Genomic DNA, 26971 nt, shown 5'->3' with positions numbered 1-26971 from the left:
GTCTGTATAGTATACTTTGCAGGTGTTTGGTTTCAAGGATTAGTGCATAGCAAGCAACATTATACGAGTGACTGCGGCAGAATCTGGAGCAGAATGAATGAGGGTATTGCCACGCGTTTATATTATAGTTTCGTGTATACTCATGCAGTTACAATATTGTCCATTATAGAGAAAATCAACTTGCTAGTGGCAATCATTGACTTGTCCCCTTCGGAATGGGCCAAAACAGGAAATGATCCTTCCCAGGCCATGAATGCCATACTCATGTATATAAATACTCATCTGGCCTACTCGCATGGATCCGATGTCGCCGTCATTGCTGCTGGCTTGGACCATGGAAGGTACTCAATAGATCACATCTGCCTTGATTCATCAACAATCACATCAACCCTCTATTCAATAGCAAATACGTCTATCCTTCGCCGCATCCTGTAGATCTCAGCTCTCAAAGGTCGGGCTCTGCATATCATACATTCTGGGAAGCCAACGAAACTATTGCTGAAAATATCAAATCCTTGACTCGTCCTGATGCTGATCAGACGCCTAGTGAGTATCGTGCTTTCATCACCATTGTTGCCAATACACATCTCGTGTTCTACAATTAGGCAAGCCTGCTATTGCATCTGCTCTCGCTATGGCCCTTGCATGTGAGTGTGCTCCCTTGAACCTTCCTTAGCCTCAGCTAAAGTGCATACCAAACGTAGACATTAGCAAGAAGAAGAAACAATCACACGGTATGCCATTTCAGGGTAGAATACTCGTCTTGAGTGTATCCCCTGACAATGCTGGTGAATATGTGGGTCTGATGAACGCATCATTTTCTGCACAGAAATCGGTGAGCTTAACAGACGCATGGCTTCATATGACGGTGAAGCTACCTTCTGTCGTCGTCGTATCTCACACCAGCTGTATACCTAGACTATTCCTATTGATGTATGTCGAGTATTTGGTGGTCCATCTGTATTCTTGGGTCAGGCTTCGTACCTCACGAAAGGAGTCTATCATGAAGTCGCTGATATCAAGATGCTCCTACAAACTCTCATCGTACGCTAATTTCTGTTGGTCAAACAAGTAACACACATCTCATCGACTCGTTCTCGAGTAGACTCTCTTTCTGGCCGACGTTCAAGCAAGAGACTATCTGGTATTCCCAGCTGCTGAAAATGTTGATTTGAGAGCAGCTTGCTTTTGTCATCGTCGTATTATCGACAAGGCCTTTGTCTGCAGTGTGTGTTTGGCAGGTACAACGAGCACCGTTTCTTTTTTCGCTGCAGCTACGTGTATGGTAACATGTATCAAACTCCAATAGCTTTCTGTGATTACCATCCCATATGTCCAACGTGCAACACCACCTTTACACCTTCAATAGCTACGGGGCCAGAGGCAACAATGACTGGACAGTATATTCCTATTCCACCAGCCACCAAAGCAACAGCTTCATCATCTAATGCAGACACATCCAAAGCGATGTAGCAAGGAATCATAAAAACACATTTGTACAGAGTTTCATAAAGCAAATTGCATGTCATCAAAAATAATATAATTATATTGAGCTAACTGTACATACAATGATAGAGGCTGTTTCCCAACATCTGGTATCCCAATTATATCCAGCACCCCCGAAGATTCAGCGTCCTTCAAAACAATGAAGTCGTAGCCATGAACGCCATAACCTGACACGCAACAATAATAAACGACAGGACATTAAAGAACTTCCAGTACACCACTATCAGCGACACGATCGATACCGCACCACACGCAGTAGCAACCTGTATGTGTCGAGGAGCCGTCTTCTCCCACTGATTAGGATCAAACGGAATTCCAAGCACTCGAGGCCTTATATACTGCAGCCATGCGAATATTCCAAAGAAGCCGAGCGTCGCTGATATCCATATCCACACGATTATACTGTGGTTGTGCAAGGCTTCTGCGTAGAGAATCCTATAAAATGTAGGTGAGAAGCTTCACGGAAGTCACATGCAACATCACCAGAGCAAAGATCTCAAAACTCGAACGCTATTCAAATGAGGATTCCTTGCTTACGGAACGATCTTGAGGCCGATAGTCAAGCCAACACCAGCAATAATCCAGAGGGCTGTCTCAAACCACCTCCACGGATTCCGCTTGTCATCCTATGGGAGCACATACAGCTAATTAGTAGCGTAGAGATGTATTCACGAGCGTATAGGCCATTGTTGACCTCCTCTTCCAATTGATAACGACAAATGGTATAAATGTTTTTCGCAATACGATGGTTTGGCTTCATAACAATACACGATCAAAGCGAGCTAAATAAATGAATGCTAAACTTGCCTTTGCTGTTCGCTTTTCAGCCTCCTTCATTTGCTTGAGGGTGGTTTCTCGTGTCATCGTTGTTTTGCGAATTCATCGAGTTGCTGACAGTGTTCACGACTCTTTCACACTTATTTTTAAAGATACGCGTCAACAATAATACAAGCACAAATTACAAAATTATAAATTATGAAGCAACAGGAACATGTTCTTTGAATGCGTTCAAGTAATCGAAAGTCACTTCCTTCGCGTCGAAAGCCTCATAAGTCAGCAAATGTGGATTCTTGCCCAGCATCTCCACCAGTCCGATACTAGAGAAGGAGTCTATGAATTGCCTCCGAACCTGAATAGTAGAGGACGCCTCTTTAATTAAACTTAGATCCAACCCACATTAGCGATTTGCATTACACTTACTTGAGATCTCTCAAAGTCACCAGGAATATACTCTGGCATTCCCACAATATGAGCCAATGGCCAAACTGCCAGACAGGCGTCCAAGAAACGTTGGTGTAGTGTATGTGCAGAGCGCTACAATTTTGGAGAGTAAACGTTAGTCCCTCAGAGCAATCACTTCTTAACCCAAAAATATCACATCTCAACCTTTTCACGTCGCTTCATGGCATGGAATCGTTTCTCCCATACGATTTCAAGCAGCCTGGCTAGATCATTTTGTTCCATGAGGAAGGGAACGAGAGCAAGAGCTGGGTCACACGACGGTGCTAAATTGAGGCCTCTGGATTCATGTGGCACGAGTAGACATGTAGCCAACAGCGAGCGAAACATTGCAAGTGGTGGTACCGACGACAAGAAGGTCAAGAGAGTGTCTGGTAGTTGACTTGAAAATGCAGGAATTAGAGGTGTCTTCTCAACGAATCACAGAATCATCTCTCATACTTGATGCGTCTCATGGCAGATTTACTAAGCTTCCATACGCGAATGCTCAATTTAGGGCTTCGACTCGGATTAATCAGATTTGACAGAAATCCCTTCTTCTCTTCCACTTCAAAAGTCTTTGCATCCTTGTCCAAAGGTGTTCCTCCGTACAGTTTGATTTCGTATGTCTTGTTTTCGACCGGCCCACCGTCAGCGGTATACAGTGGAAATATTCCCCATCCACAGCTGACGTCTTCAACATCTAAATTTGGATATTTGAGGGATCTCTCCTTGAATGACACTCTTCGCTGTCAGCAGAATATGTACCTTCACCGGTAGCAGTGGAATTTGGTTTCGCAACCACCAGACACAGCTCGAATAAGACACAAAGACGGAAATCAGCGGCGTTAGCTCGCAGCAAACATGTGTTTTCATCATCTTTTGGGAACAAGAGTGATGCCTAAAAATACCAAAAAACTACGTTATAAAAAGCTACAGACCATAAAGTGAACATTAGTGCCACCACTAACCTTAGTACTAAACCTCCACCAGTCTTGATTCACTACCGCATTAACTGATAGCATGTTGGCCACCACAGCTACTCGATCAAAGATGGCTACTCGCACATGCCGACCAAGGACACGTAATCCTGTTGGTGGCGGTGGTATATGTTTCGCTTCCAGAATTGAAAACGCGACATTCAACTTGGTTGTGCGTCTTCGAATCTAGATTTTCCAAGAAACGGGTTTGCTTTCGTGAGGCTTCACTTTGGCGACAATGAGTCCTTACACGATTCTTCTTTAAATCCAATGCAAGGTCCGTGAATCCAAGACCACTTTCATCCAATTTTGGTAACAGAGCAGATGCTAATCGTCCCACACCTAAAATGTAACTGAGCGTCAGATATAGGGCCTGCAGTCAATCATGTTTTTTTCTCACCATGTTTAGCCGCAAAAGCAAGCGTCGAAGGTCTAAATCCCGTAGGCAAATCACTCAATCCTTCCACTTTCACAGGTGGAGAAGCTAGAGCTGAAGCTGTTGGAGTACTTGGTGTGAGCAGATCTCGGTATTTGGCATAATGGGCGACTTGAGCTTTGAGATCCGCCGCCAGGGCTAGTGAAGGAAAGAACATCTGTTAGATAAAAGATGTTTTCTTGATATGTAACTAGACAATGGACCTGCCTGAAACGGGAACATTCTCATAGTCACGCCCTTCATCCTCGTCATCATCGTAGTCGTCACTCTCACCCTCATCGTCTTCATCCTCATCATAATCATCTTCTTTTTCAGCATTTTCGTCTCCACTTTGATCGTCCTCTTCCCCTTGTCGAATTTCATCTGCAGTTGTCAACTGGACGTATGTACAAGGTACGTAGCCCTCAACCTCTGCATCATCTGTAAATCTAACATACCTAGATACAGTAAATAAGAATGAAGACAAATTGTCATGGTATTGAATGTATGATCAAAAATGGTTGAGAATTTCTTACCACCAATCTTCACTTTCTCTGCTTAAAATTTCAAACGTGTCGCCTTCATCAAAGTCTAGTTCTTCATCAGTAGCACCTCTGTAATCATAAAGTGCAACAGCATATCCGGCGTCTCCCTTCCTTGGTTCTGTATCCCCCTTGAGTGGTTCTGTTGCAGTGCTTGGAGTTGCTGTGTCGTTTTTACTTGATTCCTTTGGTTTTGCGCTTGATCCTGCTGCTCTGGAGCTTGATCTGTAGCTCATTTTCTTGATCTGGCACTCTTCTTGTTTGTACTTGTATGTGTCTAGTGCGTTTATTGGAAATATGAAATCACAAACAACTACAATAGAGCATACAAACTTGGCTAGATTTTATTTCTGTTTTCTGTGCAAACAATACGATGGTATTTAATTTATCTAAACTACGTGTTAACGTGTTTATGCGCTAACGGCATAAACTTTTCTAAGTTGCTCGGTGGTAGCTTTCATGAATGTCACTGGACACTGTCCATTTTCCTCCACATATCTAAAGATGCATGGATAACAAAACACAAATCCACTAGGCAACATGGTAGGATTTGTACGCTTCTTGTTGCAGATAGGACAAATAGACCGGTCCTCTGGAACTGCCAATCCTTCAGGATGCGGCTACAGCAAAAAACAAGTCAACCTGATATCCCAAACAGAATCCTTGTATTTGTTGCTTACTGGTATGGGCTCTGGCGGGGGTGGAATGGGCTGAGCATTTGCCTGCTTGTGATAACCTTGTGTGAGGTGGTGGGGGTGTTAGTTAGAGGTGCATAGGCACAAAACTGACAAGGGCCAAAATCGCCTTTGCGCTTCAACATGCTTCCGTGATTTACCTGACTGATACCACCACTCCAAAAACTTGAAAAAGAAGATACTCATTGGCAAAAAGTATTTCAAAAAGTCAAAGCCCCGTGTTGAAACCAGACTCATAAAGTATTTGGCCATTTGCAGTGGTGATCCAGACGCAAAGGCAGCATCTCGTGCCTTTTTAACCAACTCTTCCTTTTCAGAGTGTTCCTTCTATATTGTAGTGACGTCAGAGACTGCATCGCAGGAATAGATTTGAAGGACAGTAATTGATTGCTTACAAAGTCTCTTGGAGACATTCTCCGCACTTCTACTCCGCTTAGATGCAGCCATGGCGAGTAAAAGTCTGTCTTGTTATACATGTATGCTAGTTGATATGCAAACAAGAGAGCAGCATACGTTCCATCGGCATATGGATAGACTGTTTTGAATAGTTTCTTGCTTCTCTTAAGTATGCGTGGTATCATGGACTAACCAAAGTATGACTTGTCAGTCGGTATGGATGTATCATACTAATACCACTTGTCACGTACTGATTCATGCTCTGCCTCTTCCTCTTCATCAAAGGTATCACCGAATAATTGTCCGCCTGGACCTCCAGATACAGTCTCGTAGTATTCGTCCAGCTTTCCTTTAGCATAAGGAATCACCACCTAATGACAATTTGTGTCAGAGCGAATGGAGCCAAGGCCAACACAGTAAGCACATACCAGACATATGAGAGATGCGAATATGTGATAGTCTGTGAGCTTTTCAGAGACTCTGCCTCGAAAGCCCTTCCTTGTGGGTATTCTCTTTAGACCATAAAAGTTTTCAGCGAACGAGGATCCTAGAATACGGAAAACGGAGTCAAGCATCAAGAAGTAGCAGTATCAATTATGAGGGGACATACCCCATTCTCTTAGGTAGTGGTTTTCGACGAGGATCATGAGTAGAGCATACAATTCTTCGTGATGATTGACGACTCTCAGGAGATAACGTGGATAGCGTTGAGCATAGACAGTCAGGACATATCTGAGAGCGGGACGCAACATGTCTCTCATCTTGTCCTCGTTCACCAGCTCGAAATAAGAGGGTCTAAGTGGGAATGGTTAAACATTTGGAATGTTGACTACTTCAGGGCGAGACATGCCTGTACAAGTCGCCCGAAGTGGCCCCTAGATTACTTAGGAATTCCATAGTGTAAATCCAGCCGCAAAAGTGAGCGATTGCAATAAGAGTTGGCTCCTGTTCTTCTGTTTTTTGTGGTGACGTTGACAATTCACACGCAAACGAGCTTGTTTACTAATCCAGGTAGACCCAAGCAGCAGAAGCGCATACAATATGTCGATATTGCCTGCAGTCGTTGGCTGGTTATCAATCTGTTGCTGGGTGAGCTTAAAGAGTCAAACTAGATTGGTTTCTGAGTTTTCAAGTATCATCTATTACGCACACATAGACTCACACCAGTTTGCTTAACTAGATCGTCGTGTTTATACCTCAGATATGGGAAAACTACCGCCGGAAATCTGCTGAAGGCCTGTCCAAAACATTCTTGGGTAACATCTTGCACCATCAGAAAAAGCCCTTCACAGACATTATCATCTTCACCTTTACTTATCAAAGACCATCAATGTCACTCCTACTGATCCAAAATTGTCTCCCCTAGTCATATGGACTTGTGGAGACGTTTTGAACCTAGTCGGAAGCATCATGAACGAACTGCTCCCCACTGTCGTAAGTTCCCCCACTCCCATTACTACAAACCAACTCAAGTTCTAATTGTTTGCTTCATCTAGATCATACTAGCTGCATACTATACTGCTGCTGACGTGGCAAGTCTATTCATAAATACTGCCAGTTCGCAACTCCTACTCACTCTGTTAAACCTCGTTCACGCCAAAATAGGTCTTATTGGGCCAGTTTTACTACTACCAAGAGAAAACATATCAAAAGGACGAGCTTCTGGCAGACGACGATGAGAGAGCACCACTACTGAACCCATCATCAGCACCAGTCATAGTAGTGCCTGATGAATCGACTGGCCAGAACGATACCCAAGTGATGCACGATGGTTCTAATAGTCAGAACGGCGCCCCTACTGAATCCGCTAGTAGCAATAAGAAGAATGTACCGATGATGGCAATCACACTCTTCCTCGCATTCCATACTGTTAATGTAATGACTACCGCTACCCAAAGAGGGATAGTTCTAAGTAACCCTATAACACCATCCATGGTACCATCGCCATTTGAGAGATTCTATGGCGACCTAGCTGGATACGCTTCAGCCATCTTGTATGTGGGCTCAAGATTCCCTCAAATCACTAAAAATCATCAGAGGAAGTCCACTGAAGGACTCAGTGTTGGATTTTTTATACTGGCTGTAGTTGGAAATGTGACGTTTTGTGCATCAATACTAATGGAGTCGCTAAGCAAAGAATATCTAATGGTCAATCTACCGTGGTTGCTGGGAAGTGGAGGTACCCTGCTGCTAGACTTTTACATCTTGGGGCAGGTATGTAACTCACGTTGTATATTGCCTTGTTGCTGTCCAAATTTAACAGGAGTGACCTCATTTGAAAACATTTTGCTTTCATAGTTCTTGATATTGGGGACTGCTAAAGAAGAGAACACTGTAGCCGCCTGATTCTGACGCGACATAATATGGTTTTAGCTTCTATTTGTGGGACTCAACCTCATATTGTTTCTGTATATACACGTATTTCCACTACTCATCACCCAAAGACTCTATTTTCAGACTCGATCGCTATGCAAGCACATCGTTATAGAGATTCTATTAATATTAATATTGGAGTGTGTGGGTTCAAGTTTCAAGCTCTTGAGGCGAGTTGCGTCACACTGCACTTCCTGAGTTGCAAGTTTTATCACTTTTGTGAGCCAGGACAACCAAACACCATCCTGCAGGTCCATCATCAGTATTCTAATATCTAAGACGTGAGTTCTAACTGCTTTTGTATCCCTAGATGAGTCGAATAGCTCGGAATGTGTTTGGAATTTGCAACCGCATCAGCGTTCAGCAAGGAACTGTGCATCATCCAAAACCAACAGATCTCAATATAAGCCGATTCGGCGTAAACATACGTAATCATACGTCCTCGATACCACGACAAGCCAATTTCACCAAACTTCAAATCAAAGACATTACACATTTCCTCGCAACATTACCAAATGGATGTGTGCTGACGGACAAGTCTGATCTGGAGCAATACAACACTGATTGGTTCAAGAAATGTGAGAATCTCTCCATTCGCATCTATTGAGGTTAATTTATTCTGGTTTGTTAAATGCTCTGGTTTTGCAGACAAGGGTAACGCACAAGCAGTTTTACTGCCGAAATCTACTCAAGACGTTTCCTCAATAATGAAGTACTGCTATGAAAACACGATTGCAGTGTGCATCCAATCTGGAAACACAGGACTTGTTGGAGGAAGCATTCCTGTACATGACGAAGTCATTATAAGCATGGCTAAAATGAACAAGATCGAGGCTTTTGATTACCTTTCTGGAATTGTGAGCTGCTTTGACGGCTTTAATACTTTGTCAAGTTGCTATTTTCTCTGGGTAATTTTGAGCTAAAGCTCGACGTTTTAGGTGACTGTAGAGGCAGGGGTTGTACTAGAAACGCTAGATAATTATCTGCGAGATCAAGGATATACCGTTCCATTGGACTTGGGAGCTAAGGGGAGCTGCATGATAGGAGGTTTGAAATCCTTGTGGTTTGATTTGCGAGTTGGATGTCACTCTGTTAACATTTACCCATCTTTCAGGCAACATATCAACAAACGCTGGAGGTCTACGATATTTAAAATATGGGTCGCTTCATGGCACGGTGTTGGCTCTAGAGGTCGTTCTTGCAGATGGGACAATCATGAAATGTGGAAACGCTGTTCGCAAGGACTCATCTGGTCTCAATCTAAGGCATATGTTCATTGGGTATGTCACACATGTTGTTCTTGAGAGTTTCCACTTTCATGATAAGTATCGTTCAATATGTTTTTTTTGCAGGTCAGAAGGAACTCTTGGAATCATCACAAAGGCCAGCATCGTGTGTCCGAAGAGCCCGAAAAGTGTAAAGACAGTCTTATTGCAGATCAAAGATTGGGAGAACGTTCTAAGCGTCTTCCGTGTTGCCCGAGTAGGTCGTAATTTGTGACAATACCAATACAACGGCATACTGATTTTTAAACATATTTTGATAGACCGAGCTATCAGATATCCTCAGCGCCTTTGAATTCTGGGATCGTCAGATACATTCATACATCGAAAAATACATACCACACAAGTCACCGCTACCCACTCCAAACGATGATCACTTCCACGTCATTGTCGAAACACGGGGTAGTAACGAATCGCACGATGAGCAAAAACTTGCTCGTTTCTTTGAGTTGGTAGAGCCGTATGTTGTGGATGGTGTTGTGGCTCAGGACATATCTCAGCAGGCGTCGATTTGGAGGTACCGCCAAATGCAATACCCCCCCAAGCATCGTTTTGAATAATTCGTCAACTTCTAGGATTCGAGATGGGATACCAGAAGCACTTGGCAAATCCGGTGACGGTTGGATCAAATGGGATTTCAGTCTCGATACCAAACGAATGTATAAAATGGTTCAAGATCTCCAGTCTCATCTTCAAGGCGTGGCTGGAGTCAAGAATGTGAATGGATTTGGTCATATGGGTACGCCGTGTGTTTGACATTGGAACTGCTTTTTGGTGCTTACCAACGACAAACCCAACTGATATTCAGGTGATCAAAACTTGCATTTGAATGTCATGACTGAATCAAATAGCACTTGGAATATCGATCCCAATATAACAAAGGCTGTTGAGCCTTGGGTCTATGCTTATGTGCATGATCTTGGTGGTTCTGTTAGCTCAGGTAACTGTTTGCACTCGCCAATAGTAAAAGCACGGTTTGGGTACCTGCTAACACAGATACATTGCTGCGCTAATCGTAGAGCATGGACTGGGCCAGCTCATGGCTCCTTTTGCCTCATACTCAAAAACAGAACAGGAACTCGCCTTGTCAAAAGCATGGAAGGAGATGCTGGATCCCAAAGGCATTCTGAATCCGTACAAGTTCTATTGAGAAGCTACGAGCTTGATCGTTGTGATATTGGATGTCAAGAGTTTCAAGTTCAACAAAATCTGCCAAATATTAATCTCCGTACAAGATCTATTACTAAAGTCACTATAGCAACAATGTAGTTTTCTAAAATTTTATAGTATTAATAATCATTTTTTTTACACTCGAGGACTTGCTGCTGGTGTTGGCGTTGTAGTTGTAGTTTCAGTTCCATCTGACGAGCTTTCGTCATTGGAGTTTTTGGTATCCGAGATTTCTACTACAGTTTCAGTGGGCTCAGGAACAGCCTTCCATCTAGCATGAGATTGTCTGCTCTTCTCTCCGTAGATGTATAACCACAGAATGAAGAATGCGGCGAGAATGTTCAAACCGCCGCCCAGCCCATAAGCACCTGCAATACCCGTAGCATTCCTGATTGGAGTCACAATAGTAGCTCCGAATCCACCAAGTAAGAACACTAAGAGGTTCTGAGCTGCCATCGCTGATGCTGGTGATGCTGGGAATACGTCAATAAGATATGTCGACAAAGAGTTTCCTAAAAAACGAGACGTTATCAGCGAATTCCGATATGATTTCAATACAAAAACGTATTACCAGAGAAGGACATTCCCAATCCGACTAAAAATGAAAACACGAGTGGAACGCTCCAGTGTGTTCTGAAGGAAAGTGTGAGTCCATAGCAAATTAAGCCGATAGGCATTATGGGTGTGCCGTGTAAACTAGCCAACAGCCTCTTCTCAGGGACAGGCTTCAGACTACCGCTCTTCAGGCGTGCTTTCTCCATCACGAAATCTAAAAAAGTGGAATTTAAGAATTTGTTGACCTGAACTAATCAACGGAGGCAAACAACCGCACCAGTATTATATCCACCCAGCACAGTACCCAGAAGTTGTCCAAGACCCATAGGTAGATATATTAAACCAGTCTCAAAAGACGAGAATCCATATATCTCAGAATAGTCTCTCGACATCGTCGTGCTGACAAACATCAACGTCAGCATTTGAACAAGACGAAAGAGTGTTGTTATCCAGACTGGCGTGTATCTGTTTGACGCTTGTTGTTAAGAGACTGCATTTTGCAAGTACTTGGAAAGATACACACCGATAAAACATTAGAATGTCAAGGATTGATACACTCTTTGCTTTGCCGAAATGCCCTCGTAATAGACGCCAACTGGTGATCTTTACGTCTTTCTCGGGATTGTAGCCTAATGAAGACAGTTCTTTAGCAATCTACAAACCAGTAGCTAATCTTTTCAAACACAAAGAAACACAGTAGAATCTGAGACGTCAGCTTTCAAGCTTCGACAAACGTAATCACTAACCTGGAGGCACAAGCGTTTCTGGCAAGAAGAATATGATTGCAGCCAGCACCATTGCTGCCCATGCGCCCATAAACGCGAATACAGCTCTCTATAATGTTGAGAAACAGCATCAGTTCTGTACTTTGTTTGCGACATGATCTGCCTCGCTTACCCAACCTCCCAAACTAGTAATTATACCGCCTATGAACGGACCGATGGAAGGACCAAGCAAGTTTCCCGTCATCATCCACCCCATAGCTCGTCCTCGATGAGACGGCGCAATCATATCAGCGATAATCCCACTGCCGACACTCATAGATCCAGCACCGATCCCCTGAAACACTCGAAACACGTAGAACAGCTTGATATCGTGTACTAGCAACGGCGTCAGGAAAGACCCCACCAGGTAAAAGGACACTGCTCCTATCATTACGATTCTTCTTCCAAAGCTGTCTGATATAGGACTCCACACCAGTGGAGCCAGCCCCATGATTATGAAGTACAGGGTTATTGTGAAATTGACTTCTGTGTCACTAGCACCTAATTCTTGCTTTAAGGCTATGAAACAAGTCTGCGAGTGAGCTCTTGTAACCTTGACAGTCTGCGATTGAGTTCTTGCTGCCCTTCATGACTTTGTCTGGTCGACGAAAACATTACCTGGAAGCGAAGGATAAAACACCATGGAGCCCATAGGGATCAGAATACCACATATCGCAGCAATAGAACTTGCCACGATCTTGGTTCGGTTTGTATATCTCGAGTACTTCCATTCTAGATACGATGCTGGTCAGTAACGTATTGGACACACAACCACCGGCAAGTCAATTTTCAAGTCCCTAGTTCACACGATTGACTGACATGTACGTGTAAACCCGAACTGAAATTACCTGATATATCCTTGGCTGGTGGTATTTCCGCAACAGCAAGATTCAAATGGTGATCTTTATTATCGAGCTGCGAAGCATTTGAGGCCCGATGCCAAGCAGACTCAGGCTCAAGTATAGTAGTATCTCCCAGATCAGTTTCGTCAGAGACTAGCCCTTCCTGCAGACCTGTTTGTCAAAGAGTGATCTAAAATGTCAGGTCTTCGCAATAGAGGATTACGAGAAATTGTTCAGAGTGGATGGACTCCGTACCATAGTCAAGCGATACTCTTGCCAGTCGATCAAGAGCATGGCTTCGTGGTACATCGAGATCTGCCATTTTGGTTGTTACTGTCAGTGTCGTGGGGAGAATGCTGAGAAAAAGTTGAACACCAGAAGTCATTACGTCAGGGGATCTTACAACCGCACCGTGGTTTCAAGTATAGAGAGAAATCATTCGAAACGTGATCTTATTGCGGATTTAGTCGCTGATGGTCATGCCAGCTCTCTACGGTTTGAAAACGAGCACATCATTGCGCTTTTCAAAATGTCAACGTAACTGACATTGGATCACGTCGTATTCAGCCAGTCCCTTTGCTTCAATGTATTGATAAACATGTGCACATTGATTTCTATTTTCTCAAGCTACACCGACCGATAGGCGTTTGGCCTCGGGTTAGAAGGGTTTCACTTTCTCAATGTGGCGGTTTATCTCATAATGGACGGTCGTGAAATCCTGGCCAAAGTGTTGAACTTGCAGCGCCCATTCCCGGCAAAGATGATTTTTTTCATTCGAGATCAGCGAGAGCTGTTATGTTTGCTTCTCACTTCGAACCTTGCAAGCGTGACCAGATCTTACTTTTTGCAAATTTTTCTATATTCGAGCCAGGTATTTGTAAAAACACACAAAAGATATTTATCTAAGCCTTTGCAAATCTATTCTACAGTTTCTATACCTGCAAACCTTCATCAACAGCCATTTCAGTAGCTGTTTCAGTTTGATCAACAGACATGCATTCACCACCTTCAGCAATTGCAATAACAGTATCAGCCTTTCTTTCAGTAACAGTATCAGCTTTAGTATTTATTGGCTGAGCACATCCAAAAACATTATCAGTGTTGAGAGCACCCACAGTGTTTTCCTTCTTAGGATTTGCAGCGAATCGTTTACCACTAGATGATTCCCAAGGACTTCCATACCTCTTCACACCTCGAAAGCCTGAGCCTTCAAAGGCAGAAAAGACATGCAGTCCAGGTGCAAATCCTTCACCAACGACTGGAATCTCACCAAAATCACCACCATCAACCGTTTGGATGGATAAAAGCTCACGGTATTGTTGACGGAAGCGGTTTTTACGTGAGAATGGACGAGCGAAAGGTGGTGGTATATATGGACCTCGTTCGTATCGTTGTTGTTGTGGTAGTGGTGGTGGGTGATCCTCGTTTTCACCTGTAGTAGTGATTGGAGCAATACCACCTGTGCCGTGGTCCATGTTGTTTTGCTTCGATTGATCAACACCTTGACGAGCATTACGGCGACGTTGGAAGGTTGATTCACGATTGACAAATCCTTGCCAGAATTCTTCTTCTTCATCAGCATTTGGCAATCGGAGCTGAGTAATATCACTACAAATACCATTCTATGATAGCAGCATGGGGAGTTTTTTAGCCGTTGTCAACTCTGTCAATTTTGTTTGACAGACATATGATCATCGCGGATATCAAGTCAAAAAAATTAATCGAAGCACACTACACTTTTCAGCTTGCTTGCCTGAATAACTGCACCCATTCCAGAAAGAGCATTGGTCGCTCCATTTGACTCTGCAAATAATACGATTCCTTGATTCGAGCCAGAAGTATACTCAATCCAACGAATTCTTGGGGCCTAAAGACGAAGAGATATTGCAGGTTTGCAATTACGAGTCAAGTTCGTTCGCTTTTTGGCACACAACACCATCACAACACACACTTTGTTTTTGTAAAAGAATTGCTTGACGTCTTCACAAACGCAGAGATCAACTTCTCCAACACCAATGAATACCAACAAGGCTTGTTGAGGTTTTGCCTCAATAGAAGTCATCTCTGGAGCTCCAGCAGGTTGTTGAGGACCACGATATTCCCTAAAAACGGTGATGGGATGGAAAGGGTGTGAGCGATATCGTAGGTTGATTTGAATAACACTGTCAATTCACACCATGGTTGCAAGTATGGCAATTGAGGAAGAGGACGTGCCTTTGGAAGCTCGACAGGTTGATCAGTTAGATCAGACACTATTGGCAGAGGAAGAGTTTCGCCTTCTTCAGCAGTCTTCCGTTCAAGATATTCTCCTCTGGTCTAGTGAAAAGCATGAATAACGATCGTTCGTTAGTCAAGTGATCGTTCCTTGCTCTCTTGGTAACAAAGAAGCAATTTGGATACTGAAGTCTTAACACCCACCAGAATGAGAAGGGGTACATCATTGAAAGTGAGCGTCTTTTCACGGACATTGTAAGCATCCAAGGCTTCACAAAACTCGACAAAGGCAGATCCCTATTGTGAAACGAATAGTACAGTAAACACTCTCAAACAACAAGTGATGATGGAATAGGATACATGATTATCAAATGAGAAATCAAGATTATTCTGGCTAGACTTACTTTGAAGGTCTTGTCCTCACGACGACGTAACTTGAGCTTTTCCAAACGTCCAAATGCAGTAAAGAAGGCTTCGAGTTCATCTTGAGGATTGATCAAGTCTTCAGGGAATCCTTTCTGTGTAAGAAGAAAAACCGACGTATCAGTAGTCATTCAGTTTTTTGGGGTTCAAGCACATTGACAGGTGATATGCATACCACGAAAAGAGTGCGGTCAAACAACCTTGGACGAGGACGTATTTGCACTCGTCGTCGAACCTTTGTACCTTCAGGATTGACTTCGAGCAAATAATTTGACTTGCGTAAAGACCTGCAGATGAAGCTGGTGTCTTGGGACATTTGTCGAAGGCGATTGAAAGTCATTAAGACAGAGAGGGGGACATATCCGTCAGTGGAAGCACGAATTTCACCCCATAGGAACTTGTCTGTAGGAAGATTTGCATCTATTTCAGAAAAACAAGAAGAGCTGTCAAAAAACAGTGGTGTGATATCCAAGACCAGAATAAGAGCATACCAGAAAAGTAGAATTCGACTTGTTTGAGAATGCGCTGTTGTAGGTCTCGAGTTGATGGATCGTCTGTCTCCATGGCCAAGTAGCGATCGATATGGGCAAGTCAGTGTTTGACTTGTTGATGTAGTTGTGCTGAGAGGTGAGAATGAGAAAGAAGACTTTACTAACGTGAAAATATTGAGCCAGCGAAAGCATCAGACACACGTGGTTCAGTATTTTCGCGTTTTGAGACTTTTTATCACGTGTTTTATTGCGTCTCGTAGAGTATAAAGGCCCGTAATCTTTGATTTTGAAAAGCGACAGGTCAGAGGATGTTTATTTGCAGGTTTATGAAATCTGAGTCTTAACGCATCAGCTTAATGTTATTATTGTAGCCTTTGGAGTGCTGCATGGTTCTGAACATTCATCTGGAGCTCCGCCCGTGATGGAGCTTTTATGTATCTTTTGAAACCATCATCCTGTTGAATTCAAGACAAGCAAACTTACAAGAGCAATCAAATCTTGAGATGACTGATAATAAGAACAATATTCCGTCAGACTACATTGACTATGGACGTCGTCCAAGGTGAGCAGCAATGGTATTTGAACCTCAGCTTCAGCAGACCAAACCTCAATTGTATTCCTTGTTTACTGTTGACTACGATACTGTAATACTTATCAACCTATTTATTGCCATCGTTGATCGATTCTCTCACCACTTTTCTTACCTAGTATCGCAAGCTCTCATTCTTCATCAAACGGAAGTACACCTCGCACTGCCAAATACGACCCAATGCTATTCGCTGAAGATTATGCAAAGGAAACTGGCAAAGTCGTCAAAGTATATGATGAATTTATCATATGCCAAGACGTGCCAGTTCCAGGACTCTCTCCTCCAAACCCCAGTTTGCTCAAGGGAACCTATGTGCGCAGAAAGCATCATTTTCGCTCCTCGCTGTCCACGTCAGTTTCTGACCTTTCGTATTTGTTTGTTTTCTTTTAGGCACAACAACTATCATATGCTCAATTGTTGAAGGAGTATGAAGCTCAAGTTGCCAATCCTACTGCAACAGGCTCTATATTGAGACCTACTACAGCAGGCTCTACATTGAGAAAGACTCCTGTAAAGAATAACTGGATGCTGACTGGATTTGAAGATGATGAAGATACCAGTATGATGGATTGCACTACTTCCACATCGTCACGCAACATGCGAGGTCTTCCCTTGACAGTGATGGCTACCCAACAACAACGAGCATCACCCATTGTCGTGCAACGCAATCCGTTTGAACAACCCAAAAATACGGTTGTTCACGCGTGGGAAACTGCCAACAATCGTCCATCTTCATCATACACTATGAAATCATCCGCACCAGCCACTATGCAATCATCTCTACCAGTCACACCATCATCCACGACATATATTGCGAGACAATCCACTCCATCAGCCGCATCTCCACCTCCAAAATATATGTGGAACAACACCAACATTACTCGTAATATGGTCTCCAACGTATCTCAATCAGCCTCAGCACTTATGAAATCAACTTTATCTCCAGGAGGTAATTCTCCAAACACCACTAGTGGTGGTCACGGAAGGCCTCAATCAATTATCATCCATGCGTGGGAACGTAGTGGGTCATCAGTGGTGCATGATAGTCGCTAGTTTCGATAAGAAGAATGTTTATAAAAGCGAGATGGAAGGAGTAGGTCATGCTAGCGTTGTGAAAAAGGGTGTGCATAAGAGAGGTACGAATAGTTGTGAATATGTCAATAAGCTTTGTTGTATATGGTGGTAAGAAAATGCCAGTCCTTTAGAATAAACACAATTTGCACCCTTTCAACAACCTGGTCTGAGAAAACCACCTGGTTATGCGCGTAAGAGGGATTCTATTTTTCAAATTTGGAGAAACAGCATACTACTACTTTATTTCATCAATGTACTAAACTTGTTAGTCGTGGTCAATGTGCTAAACTTGGTGGTCTGTGGCTGGTGTTGCTGCTGGTGTTGATGCCGTATAACTATTGGGCGTTCCTGTCTTGCGAGGACATCTGTACGTGAACCCGACAAAAGCCAGCCGTTTCTTCATATCAAGCATAGCTTCGTCCTCTTCAGATTCGGGGCTCTTTTGACTGTCATTAGAAGCAAGCATCTTTTTAGCAACTTCGTCTTCATCGATCTCATCAAAGTGTTTGGTATCATCTTCACGACTCAAATTTGGTCTGAATGGTGGCCTAGCAGTTCGTAAGCCGTCCCAATCAATATCGCGGAACCATGGGTGGGTTTTTATGTCATTGGCATCTCCTGGGCCGAGTAATCGTGACAGTCCATCACCTCCAGCTGGAATGGGTATAATGACACCGCCGTATCGAGAATCCATGTCACAAATCAAGTGTTCGATTAGATCTTGAGCTTCTCGAGATACGACGGGCTTAGAAGGGAATCTGAGCGTCTGCCTCCAGTTGACGATTTTCACCTTGGTGTGTTGTCGATTCTTGGAACAGAATGGTGGGAAGCCGTACAGCATTTCGTAAATTATCACTCCGAGCGACCACCAGTCGCATCTCTTGTCGTATCCTTCTCCTAATAGCACTTCCGGCGCGATGTAATTGTTTGTACCGACGACACTGTAAGCTGTGGTCTTCCTGTTCTTATCTCTCCATGCCAAGATTTTTTCCTGAGGTGGTGGAGCAATAATCTCAGCTTCGGAGATGTCTTCATCTTCGTTCGTTGTGAGACTATGGCTGCTGTGATTGTTGTGTGTGTCTTGCATTGCTTGATCTCTTGAGACTGCATTCTTTGTCGCCTGTACCTGAGCTTGATAATACGTCGAATCGTGAGCCCAATGAAAGTCAGTAGCCAATCCAAAGTCAGATAATCTGATGTGACCTTCTCCATCAAATAAAAAGTTGTCAGGCTTGATGTCTCGATGTATCATGCCGAGTTTGTGCGCCTCTTCCTAAATATGTAAATAAGAGTAAAAAATACGTAAGGGTATGAAAAATACATATTTTATAACGATAGTTTACGATAGCTAAGACCATCTCTGCGGCGTAGAATTTGGCAAAGTCCTCCTCGAAAATGTCTAGTTTGATGAGGAGACTCAAGAAATCACCACCACCCATATATTCCATGACAAAGTAGAGGTAATCGTTGTCTTGGAAGGAGTAGACTAGCTTTACAATCCAGTCCGCGACTTCTGCCGCTTCGGAGAGTAAATCACGTTCAGCTCTAACGTGAGACTCCTGATGTCTTCGAATCATATCTGCTTTACGTAATATTTTCATGGCGTAGAATTCTCCAGTAGCCTTTTCTCTGACAAGTCTGACCACTATTGTAACGTGAGAATAACGTGAGTATGAGCTTCGCTTGGTCATAAAGAGCTGGGAATCATACCTCCAAATGCTCCATGTCCCACCGTCTTTACAGCTTCAAAGTCTGAGACGGTAATCCGTTCTCTCTTGAGCCGGGTGTGTTCGGATTCTTTGAGAAGCCATTCCTGTCTAACAGCTCTCTTTTCAGAGTCAGACATTTCTTTGGCGTCTGCTAACTCTTCTTCAAGCACCATCCTGCGCTTTGCACGGCCAGCTGGTCCTGACTTATATAGTCGATCAAAGTGCAGTTCGAAAAACACCTTGGCAGCAGCAGATTTTTCGACTGTGGCCATACTGATGGGCTGTGGTGGTGTATCTTCTCGTTGTCTGGGGCCTGGTGACTCTGAAGTTGAATTTCGAGGTTGGAAGGGTTGTATCAAGGAGCGGAAAGCACGAAATCCACCGGAAACGAGTACAGTGGAAGACGGTTGATTCGTGGTTACGAAGGAATCAGTTGATTCCGAGGAGCTACTAGAGCTTCCTTTCGCTGTCACGTAGGATGGATCCGATTGACGTACTACGAATGAAACGTTAGTATCGTAAAGTTCACCGTTTTCCACGATGGTGTACCTGGAACTCCCGAAGAGCGAGCATTATATTCGTTTAGTTCGGCTAATGCGAGAGTTGCTTGTTCTGGTGTCTGGTGTACAAGGTGCCTATGAGTAAAACGCGTCAGTTAGTTCAAAAAGTTTGCAATTCAACGTGATTTGAAGGGTAAGGAGTACTGGCCACGTACTCAAAATTAGTAGGAGCACTTATATTCTGCTTTGAAGGTGAGACATTCCTCTTGAGTTCAGTGGCCATTCGACCAAATGTTGCAAAACACACTAAGAGAGAATCAAGAAAAATCCCCTGGTTTTGATTTTTGCTCCAATCAAAGAGGCCACGAGAACCTTTACAGACTAATCCTGTTGCTGCTTGCAGAAAGCAGTTGAGATAGAGACTCCTTTTTGGTCAACCTTTGCCGAGGAGGTTTTCTGAAAGGCAACGATGGATTACGATGCGCCAGACATATATGGAAATGAATATGGAAATACCAACATCATGTATCAAAATCAGGCTCCAATGGTAATCATCCTCGATGCCTCTGCCTTGTCATCTTGTTCGTATTTCACTAACATCAAACATTATGTCAAACTTATGCTAGGCTGCGAGCACAAATGGCCAATATCCAATACATCAACGGCAACAGCAAATGTATGCTGTCGAAGAGGATGAATCTGCTGCCGTAAATGTAATAGGAGGTCAAGTCTTTGCTCCACCACGAGAACGACCTCCTTGGGGAGAAGGGCCAACGGGATGTATTATATCAAACCTCGCGTGGGTATGTTGTAATTATACTCTGTGTTTACAAATTAGATGGAAATCGATCTTCACTTGCTCGCATCGTTGCGTCATCGAAAACAAACTTTGATGTTGAATCATTGTTGTTGAATATCGACAAGGACACAACATTGTACTAGACACTCAACGACTTTCTTTCTCATTTATAGTGGACTGCTGATCTAGACCTTCAGGAAATGTGTCTGGAAGCTGGAGTCGGAGATCCTGACACTCTACAAGAGTTGCAATTCACCGAATTGCGAACTAATGGAAAATCCAAGGGTTCTGCATACCTGCTCTTCTCAAATGCAGATGCTGCAAGTCAGGCCAAGCAATTTTTTGAGGGAGTGTGCGTAAATTATTGTCAATCTAGTTTCAAGTTTTTATGTCTTAAATGTCAAATACGGGTGTTGGATAGAATTTTGTTTGGTCATACCTTTCGTATGCTCCAAATGTATTTATTACATTTTAGAAATGAATGTGTACCCAAACGAGAAAAACAAAGACGAAAACAACACCCCTTTTTCATTATCTTTTACTGCTTGATTAATGACAAACCATTCTCCTATATTTTAACAGTGAAGTTCATGATCGGCGACCTACTGTGGTATTCGTACAACCTAGGAATCCGTTTCGTGAGACCCCATCAGAACCTCCGAAACCAGCACCACCAAGACCTGCCGATGGTATAGGTGCTCAACCAATAAAACCAACAGAAGGTGATATTGAGGAAGAAGAAGAAGAAGAGGTTGTAAGACCGCAAGAATCTGACTCGATGATGATGGCTCCTGGCGTAATGTATCCACCACAACAGCACCATTTAGCTCATCCACCATACTATCGACCTCCTCCAGCTTATGGCCGACCTCCTCCATTACCACGTGGTGGTGGCAGAATAGGCGGTCCTCCATTATATAGACCAGATGGCTACTATGATCACGGCGGATACGGTTATCCAGGTCCACATCCACCAATGCCTTATGTCCCTCCGTCGTATGGAAGACCAATGCCGTATCCTCCTCCTCCAGGAATGCTCCCCGGAAATGGTTATCCACCTAGTATACCACCGTCGTATCCGTATGATAATCAACAGCCAGGTCCCGATTGGTCTGGTCAGGAAGAAGATGTACGTAAAGACGACTCACGAAACTCAGAGGCAGGTGATTATAGTCCTCGTCCAGCTGGTGGTGAAGGTCCAACATGGACTGAGGATTGGCAACCACGATTTGAAGGAGATACTGTTGGATATAGACCGTCACAACGACATCGATCACGAGGTGGGGGACCTAGTAGTGGTAGTCATAGGCCTAGTGGTAATAGACCACCTATATCACCACGTAAGCCATCGAATGTATCAGTTACTGAACGGACGACAATAGCAGAAGAACAAAGTAGTAGTAAATCACGTAGGGAAAGTTCACGTCGTCGTCGCTCTCGCTCTAGATCGGATAGTGTGGTAGACGAAGCTGGTGGTGGTGATAGTGGTGCGGCTGGCGGTGGTGGTGTCAGTAGCAGTCGAAAGGAATCTAGCAGCAGACGTAGTAGTCGAAAACACCGTCATTCTTCTCGTTCCAGATCACCATCCTCGAGACGAAGGGAACGTGGAGACCGAGATAGAGAACGTGATAGAGATCGTGATCGAGATCGCTCGTCTAGAAGACATAAATCATCAAAGTCTTCACGACATCGGTCAAAGGATCGGTCTGGTCGGTCAAAGGAAGAACGCGAACGAGAACAATCTGTTAGTAAAGAACAAGGAGACGGCGAACATGATCAAGCTGCAGAAAAATAGCATAGTCTTGTAATAAAAGTGGTTGATTAAATACACGTTGCGGTTGCATCACTTGAGCCTCTGTCGACAACTTTGCATCAACCATGGGCGCATCGCTGATGTTGCTGCTGTGCGTGACTGTAGCAGCACTTTCCACATTCCAGTTTGGATTTGCCAGTGGTGTCATCAAGTACGTGGTCGTCGTAGTCGTCGTGTTCATTTGATGTTAAGTTTGTGTGAGCTGGTTGTGTTTTTGACTGACGTTGACACTTGAATTTAGTCAGCCCAGGGATGCTATTGTAAGCAATGAAATATTTCTATATCCCGTTGAGCTTCTGCCCCAGAGCTTAACGTCAAAGATCAAACATTGCACGACAACGTTTTGGGATGTCGAAGCACCGTTTTTTCATGAGTGCCAAACGCACTGTATTGGATCCAGAATTTACAACATTCTATCGCCATCGTAGACTGTTTGCAAAGAAATTGAAGCTCCCAATCAAGTATTGCCAAACTGTATTCCAATGAATGACATCGAATGGGGCCTCTTCGTGTCCTTGTAAGTAGGAAGGAATGCGCGATGGTATTGTAACAAGTAATACTCTCAATTGATATACGCTACTTACAATAGGTTTCTTCTCGGAGGCATTCTAGGAGGCTTGAGTGGAGGTTACGCATCTACATCACTAGGTCGACGCCGCGCGCTATTATACAACAATCTGTGGTATTTTATGGGTGGAGGCTTTCTAGCTCTTGGAAATAATGCCATACAGCTAATGTTTGGAAGGTTTCTTGTTGGTATTGGCGCAGGAGTTTCAACCGTAGTCGTTGGACTGTATATCAACGGTAGACCAGAGCTTTCGAACAGAAGATTAGCTCTTAATGGAAGCATCAACTCATCATTTTACTTAAATTTTAGAATTGGCACCACCATTCCTACGCGGCAGCTTAGGAGCTTGTAATCAATTATCCATCGTTGTAGGTGTTGGAGTCTCTCAACTGGTAAAAAATATCTAAATGTTGGTTTTTTAGGTAGGTGTTGGTGTCTCGCAGCTTCTTGGAATCTGGCTTTCTACACCGACGCTGTGGAGGTCGTTGTTTGCCTGCACCTGGGGTAAATACCTATATGTTCCTTTCAGTCTTGCTCCACCAGAAGTATTAATGACAGGGTGATTCCAATTGGATTAGTGGCATCTCTCATTCAGTGTTTCCTTCTTCCATTTTGCGTCGAATCGCCAAGGTAATGAGAAGCAGACAGTATTCAAAAGGAATCAAACTCTTTGCAAGAACTTGCTGAACTTTGCACCAACACGCTTACCGTCTTATTTTTTGTAGGTGGCTCTCATCGCAAGGCCTTGTTTTGGATGCAAAACGGGCTTTACAAAAGTTACGAGGAATAGATGGAGTTGATGACGAACTTACAGGTACTTACGTCATCCCACGCTTACCATTGAAGTCAAATCACGAAATCTCAAAGCTTCCTTAGATATCTTGTCTGTGGCTGGAGCTACATCAAATGACAGTTTGGATGCGCGGCCATTCAGACCTGGACATGACTTTGAAGATGATGTCGAAGGACGCGGAGAAGATGGCAACGATGCCGATGATGAGAACGACACTCTGCCTATAATCTCAGCCTCGTCTCCTTCACGTATTCACCGAAACCATGGGCTGAAACCAACTGTTACAGTCTTCAATCTGTTTAAAATCAAGGCATTACGAGGTCCCTTGATTGCTGCCTTTGGATGTCAGGTTGCACAGCAACTCTCTGGCATCAATGCTGCGATTTACTACTCTACTACGATATTCAAACAGTCTTATGATGCCAAGACAGCGACCCTTCTAACGATGATAGTGTCACTTGTGAATTTTGTAATGACTTTGGTGAGCTTAGTGTTAATTGAGAGGCTGGGAAGAAAGCAGCTCATAATCATCTCTCAAGGGACTATGGGTAAGAATGACAGAGAAGTAAATCATGGATAGAATTGCAAGCTATCAGAACCATCAACGTCTATGTTTTGGTTTCTCTTTGGGGATTTTCTTGAAATACTGTTTAAATACTCTGTTGAATTGTTTAGGAGTTTGTGCACTGGGACTCGCTGGAGCATTTTCACTGAATTTTGCTCCATCTGTGATCGCATTAATGCTTATGATGTTTGTTGGAGCATTTGCTGTGGGACTTGGACCCGTAAGTGCTTCAGTTTTTGCGATACTATGGCTCAAACCACGTTTGACGATGCAATCTCTTTAGATACCGTGGTTGATACTTCCAGAACTTATTCCCTCTTATGCGACCGGACCATCAGCATCGATATGTACCGCAATCAATTGGACATCAAGCTTTGTAGTGGCATTGGTTTTGCCTTCAGCTATATCGCTCGGTGAGTCTCGTTACTACAAAATGTCAGCCCCTACGAATGACTGACCATTCGGGTTGCCTCTGTAGCTGGCTATTTCATTTTTATAGTTTTTGGAGGACTATTGGCCTTATTTACGACATTTAGTGTGTTCATGTTGCCTGAAACAAAAGGAAAGACAGTGGACCAAGTTTTGTTATATTTTAAATAAAGTCATAGTGTATATTGTAACTCTTGAGGTTGAAGTTTGCATCGTGATTAACTTGCGGCGTGTTTTTCAATGTAATAGCAATCCGGCGGCAATGACGGTCAAAAATCACGAAGCGATACATTCTCTACGTCCGGATTGCCACTTCGCGAGTTACGAATGTCAAATCCCCAAAGTCAGTCATTACAGTCGCACGTGGATTCGTACTTTTTTTCCAATCAGTAGGTCCCTCTGTTTTTCTTCCTCCAACAAGGTTAAGAGGTAAAAGGACATCTTCAACCAAAGAAATTTAGCTAATTGCAGTAAATTAAAAGCTCGTCCTCCTAGCGATTGGTAAAGTGTTTGACTTTGCAAACACGCCAAAAGACCAGTGACTTTACGAACTAAAATGGACACTGAATGGTGCTCGTGTGGTGTTAGATTATTGGAGGTACGTCTTTCTACATATGCTCTGACACGATTTTCCTTCTTTTGGTGGTTGCATCTGTCTGCCTGAACATGAAATTGTCACTTACAACATTCAACATCTGTTACCAGGATCAAACGCAGTTCTGCTCGGATGCATGCAAGAAAATAGAGCTAGAGATATCAGTAAGCTCAGTGGCATCTGTGGCCGTCTCATGTGAATTCAAAAACCGGAAGGCACGTCGCAGGTCCTCAGCCTCTTCCACCTCGTCTTCAATATCAAAGCTGTCATTCGGCGAATATCCAAAGGAGCATATTACTATCATGAAGACTGTAACGTGCTAGCATGGCACGGTTGGTTGGAGGAGAAAAGGTCATCGTCTTGTTGTAACATGGAATGTACACATTTTTGGATAGATCATCGGTGCCATACTCATTACATAAACGTCCTCATGCTTACAACATAAAATACAATCATATATCACACTCTACACAACTTGCTTTGTTGCATCAGCATGACACAAAACTCAACTTTGAACACAGCTCGGACAATAATGACAGACAAGGACAAGACATTGCTAGATAGATTCGCGGCTCTCTCAAAGACTCCAAAAGATGATCAGCCAATAGCCAGGTACGCGATTACTTTTTGGTTCAAAACGCAACCAGTTTTGCTCCGATCAGCAACATTGACCAACAAAAGGGACATGGACTAACACAACATTTAATCTTTCAACCATAATAATAGCGAAGACGAACTGCTGTCTAGATTCACCAAACTCACAGGCCATGCGCCAATATCATCAGTGCCAACAGGCATCACCACCACAAACAACTCTTACAGGCTAGATCATCCCAACGAACTACACGAAGACATCATAAACGAACTGCTTCATGAAGGACTGGACGATATCCACCTTGACGGCTACGAAGAACCTCATATATCGCTTCCAAACGGACATCCAACAACACCCTCAAAATACGTCGACTTTATTGAATTACTCTCTACTACAACATCACCAGCTTCAACCAAACGCACTAGTGCAGCATTTGACGATATTGATCCCGATGTAAAAGCTCTGCTAGACGAAGTACATACCGAAGTGAAACTCGAAAACAAGCATGGAGAGATAGTAAGGAATGATGAATTATCGCTCATGGAACGAGTGAGGAAACTCAAAGAGCTTGAAATATCATCGTCAGCTATGACGGAGTCTAGTAAAGCTGATAATGGGAATAGCGCGAATGCGTCTGATAAGAAGAAACAGCCTGCCGTGAATAGTAGCAGCAGCAATAACGGTGGTACTGGTAGCAACAAGAAGAAGATAGTCGATAAGACGGCCAAAATCACATTAGGTGCTCCTCCAACCGTACCGTCACTCCAAGACTTTTCCAATGAGGATGATCCAGACACTTGGTGTTGTAAGTTTCTAATTTTATCCTGGGTTTCACCTGTTTGTGAGCCTACTTCTGATCCTTATTCTCTACCTGAACAGGTATATGCAATGACGATGCAGTAGTGAGTTGTCACGAGTGTGACGATGACAAGTACTGCTTGACGTGTTTCCGAGCAGGCCACTATGGGAATGATCCAGAGCTTCGCCGCCATGTTGCCACAAAGTATGTGAAGCCAAAAAGGACCTTGAACTGATGCTCTTGGTATCATCGCTTTGTAAACACAGGTGTAGTATA

General features: G+C 43.5%; 6 protein-coding genes across 6 annotated transcripts; 3 read left to right on the top strand and 3 right to left on the bottom strand.

Moving 5' to 3' along the window:
• Nucleotides 1–93: 93 nt before the first annotated feature.
• On the top strand, nucleotides 94–1473 carry SmJEL517_g04767 (uncharacterized protein; the record flags this gene model as incomplete). The annotated part of the gene is made up of 8 exons (XM_031170695.1): nucleotides 94–103; nucleotides 170–341; nucleotides 404–546; nucleotides 606–647; nucleotides 705–835; nucleotides 919–1044; nucleotides 1106–1241; nucleotides 1370–1473. The coding sequence occupies 8 exons, from the start codon at nucleotides 94–96 to the stop codon at nucleotides 1471–1473; spliced, it is 864 nt and encodes a 287-aa protein (XP_031023335.1).
• A 164-nt stretch (nucleotides 1474–1637) lies between these two features.
• Nucleotides 1638–4897, bottom strand: SmJEL517_g04766 (uncharacterized protein; the record flags this gene model as incomplete). The annotated part of the gene is made up of 11 exons (XM_031170694.1): nucleotides 1638–1941; nucleotides 2044–2132; nucleotides 2707–2820; nucleotides 2893–3127; nucleotides 3187–3427; nucleotides 3493–3625; nucleotides 3696–3890; nucleotides 3955–4046; nucleotides 4105–4297; nucleotides 4361–4577; nucleotides 4656–4897. 11 exons carry the CDS (start codon nucleotides 4895–4897, stop codon nucleotides 1638–1640), a joined length of 2055 nt encoding a protein of 684 aa, XP_031023334.1.
• A 174-nt stretch (nucleotides 4898–5071) lies between these two features.
• On the bottom strand, nucleotides 5072–6649 carry SmJEL517_g04765 (uncharacterized protein; the record flags this gene model as incomplete). Its single annotated transcript, XM_031170693.1, has 8 exons — nucleotides 5072–5281; nucleotides 5342–5397; nucleotides 5497–5683; nucleotides 5752–5940; nucleotides 6004–6123; nucleotides 6181–6299; nucleotides 6363–6547; nucleotides 6609–6649. 8 exons carry the CDS (start codon nucleotides 6647–6649, stop codon nucleotides 5072–5074), a joined length of 1107 nt encoding a protein of 368 aa, XP_031023337.1.
• Nucleotides 6650–6793: 144 nt separating this feature from the next.
• Nucleotides 6794–10558, top strand: SmJEL517_g04764 (uncharacterized protein; the record flags this gene model as incomplete). The annotated part of the gene is made up of 15 exons (XM_031170692.1): nucleotides 6794–6841; nucleotides 6933–7008; nucleotides 7119–7186; nucleotides 7249–7281; nucleotides 7358–7966; nucleotides 8051–8086; nucleotides 8436–8703; nucleotides 8774–8982; nucleotides 9064–9172; nucleotides 9240–9405; nucleotides 9478–9607; nucleotides 9672–9925; nucleotides 9984–10147; nucleotides 10217–10348; nucleotides 10428–10558. The coding sequence occupies 15 exons, from the start codon at nucleotides 6794–6796 to the stop codon at nucleotides 10556–10558; spliced, it is 2433 nt and encodes an 810-aa protein (XP_031023336.1).
• Nucleotides 10559–17813: 7255 nt separating this feature from the next.
• On the bottom strand, nucleotides 17814–20022 carry SmJEL517_g04763 (uncharacterized protein; the record flags this gene model as incomplete). The annotated part of the gene is made up of 5 exons (XM_031170691.1): nucleotides 17814–18803; nucleotides 18874–19175; nucleotides 19241–19735; nucleotides 19789–19874; nucleotides 19955–20022. The coding sequence occupies 5 exons, from the start codon at nucleotides 20020–20022 to the stop codon at nucleotides 17814–17816; spliced, it is 1941 nt and encodes a 646-aa protein (XP_031023331.1).
• A 2394-nt stretch (nucleotides 20023–22416) lies between these two features.
• On the top strand, nucleotides 22417–26930 carry SmJEL517_g04762 (uncharacterized protein; the record flags this gene model as incomplete). The annotated part of the gene is made up of 13 exons (XM_031170690.1): nucleotides 22417–22502; nucleotides 22593–22611; nucleotides 22780–22868; nucleotides 22941–23155; nucleotides 23229–23311; nucleotides 23342–23478; nucleotides 23645–23733; nucleotides 23796–24260; nucleotides 24388–24497; nucleotides 24561–24690; nucleotides 25823–25913; nucleotides 26028–26701; nucleotides 26776–26930. 13 exons carry the CDS (start codon nucleotides 22417–22419, stop codon nucleotides 26928–26930), a joined length of 2343 nt encoding a protein of 780 aa, XP_031023330.1.
• Nucleotides 26931–26971: the final 41 nt, after the last annotated feature.

This window comes from Synchytrium microbalum, assembly GCF_006535985.1.
Source record: "Synchytrium microbalum strain JEL517 chromosome Unknown SmJEL517_scf0035, whole genome shotgun sequence".
NCBI classification, from domain to species: domain Eukaryota; kingdom Fungi; phylum Chytridiomycota; class Chytridiomycetes; order Synchytriales; family Synchytriaceae; genus Synchytrium; species Synchytrium microbalum.
Note: the sequence above shows the minus strand (reverse complement) of the source record. Positions and strands in the feature narration are given on the sequence as shown.